The sequence below is a fragment of the Octopus bimaculoides genome, chromosome 3 (assembly GCF_046866305.1).
Source record: "Octopus bimaculoides isolate indiv1 chromosome 3, ASM4686630v1, whole genome shotgun sequence".
NCBI lineage: Eukaryota > Metazoa > Mollusca > Cephalopoda > Octopoda > Octopodidae > Octopus > Octopus bimaculoides.
The window spans coordinates 108,068,627-108,083,171 of record NC_142930.1 but is presented as its reverse complement, the minus strand read 5'-3'; the positions used below and the strand labels follow the sequence as shown (position 1 = coordinate 108,083,171).

At 39.6% G+C, this 14,545-nt stretch overlaps 1 protein-coding gene across 2 annotated transcripts in view; it reads right to left on the bottom strand.

The window, feature by feature from the left end:
* LOC106869626 (structural maintenance of chromosomes flexible hinge domain-containing protein 1) overlaps positions 1 to 13,380 on the bottom strand; it is a 77,051-nt gene extending 63,671 nt beyond the window's left edge. For both annotated transcript variants that reach the window (XM_014915436.3, XM_014915437.3), the window contains exons 1-3: positions 13,226 to 13,380; positions 1,474 to 1,549; positions 248 to 406 (exon numbers count right to left, since the gene is read on the bottom strand). In XM_014915436.3, coding sequence (XP_014770922.1) covers positions 248 to 406; positions 1,474 to 1,549; positions 13,226 to 13,369 — 379 coding nt within the window. In that variant the 5' untranslated portion in view covers positions 13,370 to 13,380. The remainder of the gene's footprint in view (positions 1 to 247; positions 407 to 1,473; positions 1,550 to 13,225) is intronic.
* Between the last annotated feature and the right edge of the window lie 1,165 nt (positions 13,381 to 14,545).

The window sequence follows — 14,545 nt, the reverse complement described above, 5'->3', positions numbered from 1 at the left end:
CATAAGTGTCAAAATAGCCAGAGATAAGATCACCAGGTCAGTCATGAAACTCCATATTTTACTGCAATGACCAACCAGCAAAGAATAGTCACCAGCTTTCTGTTTTGAGATTAATTTTAGAATTTAAAATCTAAGGGCTGATAAAGGAATTCATTATCCATTTGGTCATATTGCTTTTGCCTTATTTGGCAAAAATCACAATAGAAACAAGTTAGTTCAGAATAAAATGGTAAGAAATATTACTCACGTAAAGGATTCTGGCCTTCTGAAGCATAATATTCATACATGCCACCTTTAACAATAGTGTCATAATGTGGGAGGAAATTGACCCTTTGCTGTGCAGGGGCACACAACTCTTGCAGAAGAGTGTTGAGTATGTAGAGAGTGTCCCCCTTCTCAACGCTATCTGTAGTGGCAGAAACAAGAGGAAAAAAAAATGCAAAATTAAAACAAACAGAAATGTGAATTAATCAAATACAAACTCATTCCATGCAACATTTTTATAATTCTAAACTGCTTTAGTATAACTGGATTGAAATAGAAAAATGTGATATAAAACAGTAAAGAGAAAGAAAAAAAAAATTCTGAATAGTTTAACTCCTATTAATCCTTATAAAATTACCAGATTAATCTATTAGACTACAATTTTTCAAATATTCATTTTCTCTGTTTATTAAGTGAGTTACAAAATTTAGGTTAAGAATTCACGACTACAATTTCCATTTGATTTGATTTTGATGTCGATCAGTAAACATATTTTTTGCGGTCTACAAATAAGAACAGTAGCTCTTAAGTATGCTATGAAAGAGAGAGATTCGGTGTCTATAACTGATGAAGTGTGACAAGGCAGAAACGAGTTTTACAGTTTGATTACATAATTCACAGCCCAGCTTTGTTTCTCCACATACATGGTGTAAAAGGAGAATTTCTCATCCAGAACAGTTACCACAGAGGAGGGTCTTCCATATTTGACTGTACATGAATGTGCTAAATATGAACGTAGTCAGTACCATTTTAAAGATTATTGCTTGGTGTACCTTTAATTATAAATATACTTTATTGAAATCTCTGCATGATTTCTTTGATTTCACACACTAGATATTTTCAGTAGTGGCAAAGACCAAATATATTTAATAGATGGTTAAACGATTAATAATATACATACAGAAAATTATGATTACAACCTTTATGAGATCTGTTTTCTCATCTTTCTAAGAGTTAAATAGATCATTCAGGAGATGTCTATGCATTTAAAGATATTTCATTCCTTCTGCGGTTCCATAGCCTGAAGCCTATCCTAACTGATGCCTTCCGCTCTCATGACTGCCTTATATAGACACATGATGAAATATGAACAGAGTACAGTGAAAGTTTCACTCACTATGAAATGTAAATATCATGTATTTATACACAGATTAAACAATGACACCAACAAAACAAAAAAACAATATTTCAGTATTATTATTTACTTACCCCAAGAAGAGTCATCACAAATTCCATCTCTGTTTGTGGATGCAATTACAAAATCATCATTATCAGATTTAAGCTCCTGCAAATATAGTTAGCATCTGTATATATCTGTATCTATATACATACATATATATATATATCAATCATTATCATCATGAGCAGCATTTCATGTGTAGGCATAAGGTAGGATGTTTTGACAAGATTCAATAGGTTGGGGAGTCACATTCTACTTTGATGTCTCATCTTTGACATGGTTTCTATGGTGATGAGGATGTGGGTCAAGTAGGTGGAGCCAGTGATGGAGTGGGTCAGTCTTTCTACCATACCAGAATGGGTTGGAAGATCTGTCAAAATCCCTTTCCTCCGTCGGATAACTCTGAACTCTCTCCACCCAGCCACCTCATCATCCTTATCACTCTGTTCATCTCATTCTCACTAACCCCTTCACTTTCCATTGTTCCTCTCATACTCCCTTCCCCAATAAGTCTCTACTCTCTTACTCCTTCCTCTACAACACTCTCTAAACCAGGGGTCTCCAAAGTGATCGATACTGACCTTGGGGGTTGATGGGACTATTCAAGGGGTCAATAAATGCACATCTACTTAATTATTATTATTTATTTATTTTCTGGTACATGCCTGGGGATTGATGAGGGGTCAAGGATTCCATGAAGGGGGTCGATAGCCTAAAAAGTTTGGGGACCCCTCCTCTAAACTATAAATCCATTCCTCACCAAACTTCATTTTTTTCTCTCTTTACTCCTTCAGTTAATGTTGAAAGTTGTAAGGTGACCTCAAGAGTGATGGTGCCCCACAAGAATTCGCCCAGTACACTCTGTAAAGTGGTTGGCATTAGGAAGGACATCCAACTGTAGAAACTATGCTGAAACAGCCACTGGGGTACATCACGGTCCTCTAGCTCATGAACAGAGGAAGCTAAACAAGGATTATTTACTTGCAGTAAAAGGTGGTGAGCACACAGAATCATTAGCGTGCCAGACAAAATAGTGAGCACTATTTTGTCTGTCCTTATGTTCCGAGTTCAAATTCCACTGAGGTTGACTTTACCTTTCATCCTTTCAGGGTTGATAGAATAAGTACCAGCTGAGCACTGGGGTCAAAGCTTTGTACTTGGGAATGGGCGAATTTCTTTGAAAGATAGAGAGAAGGGGGGAGGGGGTCAGAACAAGTTTCTGCAGAGGAACTTGCATGGCTACTCACATCTAGTATGGAAAAGAACAATAAAAGGTGGAAGACCAGGAAGAGCTACAAGGCATGATGGTGTTGAGAGGGTCTGGCTACTCTTAAAGTATATTTGCTAGAGTAAGAACTGGATGGAAAAAGTTCAGAGAGATACTACCACTGCTGTTAGTAACAAAGATCTTTTCCCTCAGAGTGAAGAGCAGACTGTAGGAAGCTTGTGTTAGAACTGTGATGCTACATGACAGTGAGACATGGGCTTTAAATGCAGCAGACTTGGAGAAAACTGAAAAGAAATGAAGCAAGCATGTTCTGATGAATGTGCAGTGTGTGTGAAAGAATTAGTTCAAAAGTGTTGAGTGAAAAGCAGAGGCTCAGAGGAATCAAATGTGTTCAAGAAGACTGCACTGGTCTGGTCATGTGACACATATCAATGAGGACTGCTGCAAAAAAAGGAAGTGCCAGTTGCTGAATGTGGTTGGAACCTGCAGGAGGAAGACCCAGGAGGACATGGCATTAAGTAGTGAAAGCTGACCTCAGAACTCTGAGCCAGACAGATGAAATGACAAAAGACTGGGATATCTGGCAATATGAAGTTCCCAAAATGATTTGCTCTTCTCAACAAAACTAAGTCCTGGTAGTGCTATATTTTGGGTTCTCCATCACCTCATGCAGTCTTCCCTTCCACCTCAGCAGCAACTATATCATCTTTACTACTTCTGATGTTCACTGCCCCTCCCTCTTCTTCTGCATCTCTCTATTGTCCCCTACTCATTCACCTTCCCAGACTATCTTACAAACCACCACCCAGACATACATAACATCAGCATCATTGTTTAGCAGCCACCTTTCCATGCTTGCATGGGTGAGATGGAATCTACTGAAGCAGATTTTCTATGGCCAGATGCCCTTCCTGTTACCAACTGCCACCTGTTTCCAAACCAGGTAATATTTTTTTCCATGGTCAGACATGTTTCCCATTGAACACTGGCAACAAACAACATCACTTGTATGGCAGTGATGCTTGTTTACAATCATCAAATGATGTCTAGACAAGGGTATACACAAAAACACATATATATAGAGTGTTGCACTCATGATTGCAAGGTCAAGGTTTCAATTCTTGGACTGGGCAGTGCACTGTGTTCTGAAGCAAAACACTTCATTTTATGTTGCTCCAGTCAACATGCAAGACTAAAATCCTTAATGGCCATTACAAACGAGAAAGAATAGAAGAGGGTATAATGATTCTAGGAAGAGTGATGAGAGAGGGTAGAGATGAAAGGAACAGCTGTGATAGGAGAGTAGTGGAGGAAGTAATTGAGAAGACACTATTGGGATGATGGGAAAGGATTCATGTCAGGGGTTATTGAGAAAAACTGAGGGACAGAGTGAAAAAGTGATAGGATAAGATGTGTAAGGGAGGGGGGCAATGTGTTATCCTACATTATAAAAGCATGCATGGATGGTGAGGAATCCCTGAGAGTTGTGGGGGCAGGTCAGAATGGGAGAGGTGAGGAGTGTTGAGGGGGCTGGCAAGGTGTACCCTAACAACTTGACAATTGGTGTTGATTTGGTTATGGCCTTGGGACTACCTGTATGCTGATGACATAGTTTATAAAGCAGAATCAGTAGAAGAACTGAAACTGAAATTCCAGACATGAAAGCAAAATATGAAATTGAAGACATTCAAAGTCAATTGAACAAAGGAGGTAACAGAAGACCATGCTGACTCAACCGAGATAGACAAAGTAGGCAATAATGGAAATGAACTGAGAGTAATTATGGACAACAGCAATATTTCGCTGGACTGGCTCCTGTGTAGGTGGCACATAAAAAACACCATTTTGAGCGTGGCCATTGCCAGTACCACGTGACTGGCCCTCGTGCCAGTGGAACGTAAAAGCACCCACTACACTCTCGGAGTGGTTGGTGTTAGGAAGGGCATCCAGCTGTAGAAACTCTGCCAGATCAGATTGGAGCCTGGTGCAGCCATCCAGTTCACTAGTCCTCAGTCAAATCGTCCAACCCATGCTAGCATGGAAAGCGGACGTTAAACGATTATGATGATGGTGATGAATGATATGGTGGCACGTAAAAAGCACTGTTCGAACGTTGGCTCTCACAGAGGCAGTGACAAGTGATCAAGATCTTTGGTTATATACTATGCTTGAGAAGACCTGTCAAGCCAAGTGAGACCACAGTCGTAGCCAATACTGGTGCCAGTGCCAGTGGCATGTAAAAAGCACCCACTACACTCTTGGAGTGGCTGGCATTAGGAAGGGCATCCAGTTGTAGAAACCATGTCAAATCAAACTGTCCAACCCATGCCAGCATGGAAAATGGACATTAAATGATGATGTGATATGCCCCATAATCAGGACTGGCAGACAACCAGGACCCTACCTCAATGGAGATTGACAGCAACTTCACCACCATGGCTGATGACTTTAACAACCATGTTAGTTAACATCTGTGATGTTCATAGAAGTTATGGCTAGGATGCAAAGAACTGAGGAGAATCTAAGGTTCCTGGAGTTCTGTGATGTAATCAACATAACAATTTGCAGCATGCACTTCAAGAAATCCGTTGGTCAGCCAAACACACAAGTCTCACCAGGAAAGAAACTGATAGGCCACCATTGTAAGTACCAAAACCTTTCCTGGTGAAGAACACACTAAACAACATAGATTTGTGGCTAGTGACTTCAGAGTTGAAGCTGGAATGGCTCAGAGACAAATGTTGATATAGAGTTGAAAGACATGGAAGCTAGAAGGACCTGCAGTTAGCTATAGATTTAGAGAAATTCTAATTGATGCATATGAATGTGTGGTGGAAGAGTTAGATACCTATAACATAGAAGACACCAGGGAGTTCCTACAGGACAACCTGTTCAAGACAATAGATTAGATGTGTAGCTTGTTCAAAGTTTAAGATGGTCTAAAGGTGATGTGATGGTAGAATGACTGAGTAGAAAGAGCTGTAAAAGCTATAAGGCAAACCTTCCAAAGCCGGGAAGGAAAGTAGAAGTAGTGAGCACTATCAGGTGGTTAAAAGGAAATCTAGGTGTCAAGCACTCTTAGCTAGAGGAGAAGTGGAAAAGAAGAGATTGACACATGCTTGGTGATGTGAAGATGAGATGCATGAAGTGTTTAGGACTAAGTCACTGTGTCAGAGACAACCGAGACACCAATGGGGAGAAGTGTATCTGGGAGGATAGAGGTACACTTACCCTTTGTGCTGATGGTTAAGAAACATGGAAGTACTATTGTGAGAGGTTTGGTGAACAAGTAGAATACAAGGAATAAAGAAGGGGCTACCTCATGTTGACCCAACAGAGGAAGCATAAATTCAAATCACCAAAGTATGGTAGATTAAAGAGTATGATTGTGATAAAAGGTATGAAGGTAGGGAAAGCTGCCAGCCCATTGAGTATCGACACTGTGACGCTCAAGATATGTGGTGAGGTAGGATACATATTAATCACCCAAACATTTAATCAGGTAATACAGGAAGGTGTCATACCCAATGACTGGTGTAACAGTATCATTGTAAACAGTTACCATGGCAAAAGAGACAGTGTTGAGAGAGGAAATTAAAGAGACTCAAAATTGGTGGATCAGGTTACAAAGGAAAGGACATAGCACAACTGATCAGGAACAGAGTTAACTTAGATGAAATGAAGGAAAAGGTACCATAGGCACCTTCTGAGGCAACCTCAGGAAGGAATTGTACTCAGAGTAAGGCATCAGTGTGGTTGTGTGCTTAAAGGATTAGTTTGTGAACAACATAGTTTGCTATAAATGTGGTGAGATAACAGCAGAAGTACTTAGCAAAGAAAAAGGCACCATATCTTGGACGCTGTGCTCAGTAATCTGGTGGTCACTAAGGAAACTAAGTGTACCAGGTATGGCATAATTATTTACCATTATTCATTTTATTATATAATAAAAGCGTTTTAGGTTTAGGCTAATGAAAATTTACATATATTTACAATTCAAAATGGCCATCCTTTGCTCTCACCATAATCCTTATTGTTTTCCCCAAGGAAGTGTATGACATGTTTAAATAATGAGCATGTTTGCTGCATTTAGGTGATGAATGGTTTGTAAGGGTTGTACAATCTATCTATATGAGTATAGTTAGTAAAGTGAGAGTCAGAGTCCCAATAAGTTCAGCAATTAATTTAGCATGAAGACAGGAGTCCATTTAGGTTTTGTCCTCATCCGTAGTCTTACAGGCCATTGGAGAGTAGTTCAAGACCAATTGTCTATGGGAATTCCTGTATGCTGATGATCTGGTTTGTACAGTTGAATCTATAGGAGAATTAGAGAAGAAATTCCATGTACAGAAGCAAAAGGCCTGAAGGTAAACTTAGAAAAATCTAATGTGTTAGTGAGTAAGAAAGTCAGGATACTGGTCTCCTTAGAGAAATGGCCTTAGTTGATATGCAGGGAAGGAGTAGGTAGGAGCTTCACATGCCATACACAGAGTAAGCTTTGGGCATATAATAGGTGTAGTGAAATCACACGCAGGCTAACCACGAAGGCTAGCTTTGTATGGGATAGATTCACTGGAGCTAAGAAATAGGCATTAGAGCACTGGAAAGACTTGCTCACATGACTGGCTGGTTTACAACTCATTGTTGGTATCTTCAGTAACCTAGACAACATAAATCATAAGGAAGTTGGATATTCAGAAAGTAGAGAACCAGGGTAAGAATGAGTTGGAAAAAGTTCAGGAAGCTATTACCTCTGCTGTGATTGTATGGAAGAAGAAGACCAAGAAAAACTTGGGGCAAAATAGTGAAAACTGATCTGAAAATGCTGCATATCACAGAGGAGATGACAAAAGACTAGTGATTAGCAGTGCATGAAATAGCAGGAGACCTGACCACCCATGACAAAATGTACCTCCGATATGAGGGTTGGTGTTGAGATATTTTTGTACCCTTTCGAGCATACAATCTGCTTTCCATCTCACCTTGTGCCTAGACACTCTCTTCTTTATTGCCCACTCTTCTTACATAGCACCCCACCTCTCTACCACCTGTGTTGTTGTCCATAATCACTCTTCATAGATCTATATATAACATACTGTACTAGATTACCCCTGTATCTCAACCCAATACAAAGTAGCTTTGCCCTTCAGTAATAGTCATCACTCTCTCTCCTCCTCTTTTGCCACCCATCACCTACTCTTACCTTTATGCTGTCACCCATCCTTTGCCCACCTCTGCTGTTGCCAATCACTCCCTTCCAAACTACACCTCAAAGAACACTGCCCATCAGATTCTATTCCTGCCTGTCCCTTGGTTTTAGGATATCAGTTTTGTTAGTGGGCAGATCTTCTTGAGTACAGCAATGTGCCACATACCTCAGTCCTTTGTCATCTCCTTCGTAAGGATGACTCATACCTGATGAAGACATAACTGACCCATGTCAGCATGAAAAGCAGACATAAGAAACAGAAATACACACATGTATGTGTATCCTCATCATAATTTTCATGTCCACTTTTCCATGCTTGCAGGAGTTGGATGGTTTAGTGAGTTTACTGAGGCAAATTTATTTACAGCTGGATGCCCTTACTGTTGCCATCCCTCACCTATTTCCAAGCAAAGTAATATTGCCCCATGGTCAGGCATGTTCTTACGGAGTACTGGAAATGAATAACACTGCTTGTATGACAGTGACACTTGTTTACAGCTAAGATGCAATGTCAAGACAAAGAGATACAAACATGCACACACATGATGGGCTCCTTTCCAGTTTCCATCTACCAAAACCACCGATGAAGCTTTGATTGGTGCTGGGTTACAGTAGAAGACAGTTACTCAAGGTGCCATGCAATGGGACTGAACCTGAAACTATGCTTTCAGAGCATCCTCCACCACTGCTAATTTGGCCATCTAAGTAACAGAAACTATCAACAACTACTAAGGATTTCCCTGCACATTTTTAGTGTTTATTTGTATCTGCACATCTGTCACACAAAGACTACATTCTCTGTTAACCTTTCTGCAATTCCACTGCACCACTTATGTATCCATAACTTGCACTGGATACATCATCATCATCGTGTAACGTCTGCTTTCCATGCTGGTATGATTGGATGGTTTGACTGAGGACTGGCGAGCCAGATAGCTGCACCAGGCTCCAATCTGATTTGGCAGAGTTTCTACAGCTGGATGCCCTTCCTAATGCCAATCACTCCGAGAGTGTAGTGGGTGCTTTTACGTGCCACCGGCACGAGGGCCAGTCAGGCAGTACTGGCAATGGCCACGCTCAAATGGTGTTTTTTCTGCGCCACCTGCACAGGAGCCAGTCCAGCAGCACTGGCAATAACCTTGCTCGAATGTTGTTTTTCACATGCCAGTAACGTGACGCTGGTAACAATCATGCTCGAATTGTTGTTTTTCATGTGCCACCAGCACAAGTGCCAGTAAGGTGATACTGGTAATGATTACGCTCGATACACTATATGGAATTCTTACCTACATCTTTTCTACATTCTAAGGCCCTTTGATTTCAGTCCTTGCTGCCACACTTGAAATTTCTCCACTAATTCTAGTAGAAATTCAGTTATATATATATATATGTATGTGCATATTCACACAAATACATACATACATGGCATTTGGGAGGCCATCCAGCTGTAAAAAAAAAACATGCCAAAACTGACCTCACTTGTGCTGGTGCCACACAAAAAGCACTCCGTCCACTCTGTGGAGAAGTTGGTGATAGGATGGGTATCCAGCTGTAAAAACCATGCCAAAACAGACAGCGAAGTATGGTGCAATCTTCTGTCTGGCCTGCTCCTGTTAAAATGTCCAACTCATACCAGCATGGAAAGTAGACATTAAATAACAATGATGATATACTATATTTAAAAACATACTAAGAGTGTAGCTGCTAGAATAAGAATAGCCTGGGCAAAGTTCAGAGAGCTCCTACCTCTGCTGGTGACAAAGGGCCTTTCGCTCAGAGTAAAAGGTAGACTGTATGATGCATGTGTACTAACAGCCATGCTACATGGTAGTGAAACATGGGCCATGACTGCTGAGGACATACGTAAGATTGCAAGGAATGAAGCTAGTATGCTCCGCTGGATGTGTAATGTCAGTGTGCATACATGACAGAGTGTAAGTGCCCTGAGAAAAATGTTGGACATAAGAAGCATCAGATGTGGTGTGCAAGAGAGACGACTGCGCTGGTATGGTCATGTGTTGCATATGGATGAGGGCAGCTGGGTGAAAAAGTGTCACACCCTAGCAGTAGAGGGAACCTGTGGTAGAAGCAGACCCAGGAAGACCTGGGATGAGGTGGTGAAGCACGACCTTTGAACGCTGGGCCTCACGGAGGCAATGACAAGCGACCGAGACCTTTGGAGATTTGCTGTGCTTGAAAAGACCGGGAAAGCCAAGTGAGACCGTAACTGTGGCATATGCCAGTACAGCATAACCAGCCCATTTTAGAGCACCCTTCAATCATTGGGCAATAAACTGCTTGCAATGACCTGCCTGATTGACACCCATGCAGGTGGCATGTAAAAAGCACCATTCGAGCGCATAGCCGATGCCAATGCCGGCTGGCTGGTCCTGTGCCGGTGACACATAAAAAGCACCAATCGAGTGTGGTCGTTACCAATGCTGCCTGACTGGCCTTCGTGCTGGTGGCACGTAAAAGCACCCACTACACTCTCGGAGTGGTTGGCGTTAGGAAGGGTATCCATCCAGCTGTAGAAACTTTGCCAGATCGGACTGGAGCCTGGTGAAGCCTTCTGGCTTGCCAGCCCTCAGTCAAACCGTCCAACCCATGCCAGCATGGAAAATGGACGTTAAATGACGACGCTGATACATATGAGCTGTTAAAAGACAAATATGCAACTTGGGCTATCCACTATGGTGCTAGTCTAATTTACGAATGATTTATATAGCAGTAGGTGTATGCTACTGATTAGGGGGGAAAAAAACAAAATAAATCTACTGTGAGAAATGGTCAACAAACCATGAAATGGTTCATTTGCAGACTATTTCTCACTTTTTTTCCCCACAAATTAATAGCATGATTTATTGTAACAGATTTATCGTTATGAGAGGGGAAAATACCAGAGGGAACAGTGTAGGAGTGGGAGTGAATGAGGAGACAGAGGAAGGGATGAGCATCATCAGGGATTATTAGTGTAAATAGAAAGGGGGAATGATAATGGTGATGAGTTGAGTAGGTGATCCCAAAGATAACATGGGCCATGCTAGCATGGTTTGGGTGGTTTATCAGGGTCCAAGAGAGTTCTTATTAAGAGTGAGACATGTTTATTGTTGAGAGATGATAGGGGATAAAATAACAGAGACAGTGTTAAGGAAAAGGGTGAAATAGTGTCAGGGGTTTAGTGAGAGAGAGAGAGAACGATAGGACAGTGTGCAGAATTGAGGAGATGCATACATATATATATATGTATGCATGTATGTAAACATCATCATCTTTGTCTGTTGTCCTTGGTGAAATGGGTTGGATGGGTCTGCTTACCTAACTGTGTCAGAGGTCCTTGTCTTGTTTGTATTTCCTTTTTAGCTTGGTTTCTATGGCTGGACTTCCTTCCTAACACCAACCACTTTACAAAGTGTACTGCATGTATTTTCTTTTTTTGTGCAGCCAGCTCCAGAGAGTTGCCACATCGTCACAACTAAACCGACCTCACAACTCCATGTTCCTGCTCGCTTATCCATGCATATAACAATACACACATGCATGCAGAGATATATACTCTTACATATTCTCACATACGTATCACCATCATCATCATTTTAAGTCTGCTTACCATGCTGTCAATGGTGAGACAGAAGAAGATTCAACAGGTTGGAGAAGACCATCCTACCCCAACGTCTCCGTATTGGCATGGTTTCTATGGCTGGATACCCTCCCTAACAACCAATCACTTTACAAAAGTGTACTTACTGGGTGCATGGCTTGTGATTCCAGCACTGTTTGGGGTTGCCTTGTAGTTTACAAAGTAAATGAGAGCTTCCATGAAGGAAGTAATAATAGATTTATTGAGAGGAAGGAAATGGAGAGAGTAAGAGACGGGGATAGTATTGGAGTGGGAGTAGAGGAGAAGGGAAAAGTAGTGCCAGGGGTTAGTGTGAAGGAAGAAGGAGTCAACATGGTAATGGAGGGAGGTTGACAAGGTGGATCTAATAATGGGATGTTTCACTCTGTGTGCCATGCCACCAGCATGGTTTAGACGATAGCAATTCATTCAGGTCCACGACGTAATCGCAACTGACCTCCTACTACAACAATAACAGACACACACACACACATACACCTTGCCTGAAGATCCTGTGCACCCACAAGTGAAACTCAGAGTAGCAAGAGACTGACTCGATCAAAATAAGATATATCATCAATATCTACTATGGCACTAAGTACTATTTCTCGACAGTTAATACAAAATGTATATATATATATATATATATATATATATATATACACACTGACATATACATATATATAAAACATAGTTATAAATAAAACGTATGTATATATATATAAACACACATCTATATTAAACATAGTTATAAATAAAACGTGTGTATGTATATATATACACACATATCTATATTAAACATAGTTATAAATAAAACGTGTGTATGTGTATATATATATATATACACACACACACACATATCTATAAATAAAACGTGTGTGTGTGTATATATAATATATATATATACACACGCACACACGAGTGAGTGAGTGAACAAGCGAATGGAAGTAGCATTCAACACATTTGTTTGGAGTTACGTTTATTTAATAACAATTCGAGTCAGGTTCCGCGGGTGCAGGACACGTTCACCTCATCACATGTTCGGAAAAATAGTTTTGTTTCCAAACATTTGATGAGGTGGATGTGTCCTGGGCCCAGAAAACTTTCTTACCCACACATATATATACATTACATATATAGACGTATTATATACATACAAACACACACACATATATGTATCCACACGCACATAAAAATACATAGACACACGTAATTTTGTACGTAATAACATCTGCAATATATTACACACAGTAAAAAACAGTGATATATATACATATATATATAGGCACGACACCACACGCACATACACAATATAATAGATATGTGTGTGTGTATGTATGTATATATGTGTGTGTGTGTGCGCGTGTACTGAACGACTACTGAATTGGGTGGTTGGGATATTAAGGAAACGACCATTAACACACCTAAGTCCATCTCTACTCTATTAAAACATCCAGCTTATAGCCTAACCACAAGAAGTTGAACACTTTGCAGGAAATATATACCATATATATGTATATATATGTGTATATATATCGATGGATAGCTGCACACGACTGTATGTAGTAACAGTTTTTAAGAACAATAAGTTCGGTGCCGTCTCACACTTGCAATACTCCTTCTCCTCCACATAATAAACTACACAACATACAACACATTGGAGAGTAAAACAATTGTGACTTCGCACACAAATATCGTTGCGTCCGTCACACAAACAGCACTTACCTGTTTCACTTTAACTTTGAAGTCTTCGAAAGTGAACAATCCACCCGTATGCAGTTTAATTTCTGGCGAAGCTCCATTTCTTCTGTCGAAAATGTAGACAAAAGCGTCGTCATCGTCGTTGGAGGCATTCATAGACGAAGCCATGACACCGCGCTGGGGAAAAAAAAAACAAACAAAATAATAAACGGATGTAGATGGCGCTCGATGATCGTAACTGCTATTTTGGGAGGTACCGATGGGGTGACTTGTCTCTAAGAACGCTAGATTCAGCACCAGGTGCTCTTTGTTGATATTGACGCAGTTTACATGGCTTTTCGGGATCTATTAATAGCATGTGCATGTGTGTGTGTGTGTATACATACATACATACATATATATATATATATATATATATATACATACACGCGTATATATAATATATTTAAATATATAGAGAGGTATAAGTATGAATATAATATATATATATATATATATATATATATATATATATATATATATATATATATATATATATATATATATATATGTGTATATATATATATATATATATATATATATATATATATATATATATATATATATATATACATACATATATACATATAGATATATGTATTTATAATTATATATATATACATATATATATATATATATGCATGTGTAAGTACGTGTGCGTTAATGGTATCTATCTATCTAGCTAGCTAGCTAGCTAGCTAGCTAGCTATGCATATATACATAATACATTCATACAACAGGCATATGTATATATAATATTGAAGCCCCCCTCTCTATGTATTTATAATTATATATATATATGTATATATATATATAACACATACGTATATTATAATCATGTCTTTTGTCTTTTACTTGTTTCAGTTATTGGACTGCAGCCATGCTGGAGCACTGCCTTCAAAGGTCCAATCGAAGGAATTAACACTAGTTCTTCTTTTTAAGCCTGTTATTTACGCTTTCGGTCTTCTTTGCAACACCGCGAAGTCACGTGGATTTCAACAAACCAACACCGGTTGAAAAGTGGTGGTGGTGGGCAAACACAAACACAGACACACACATATACATGCATACATACATACATTTATACATACATACATACATATCATACATACATACATACATACATTCATACATACATGCACACACACACATACACACATACTGTGTGTGTGTATATATATACATATATATATATATATATATATATATATATATATATAATACAAAAAAAATATATGTATGTATACACACATATATGTACATACTTACATCTACATGTGTATATAGATGCATATCAGGGTACAG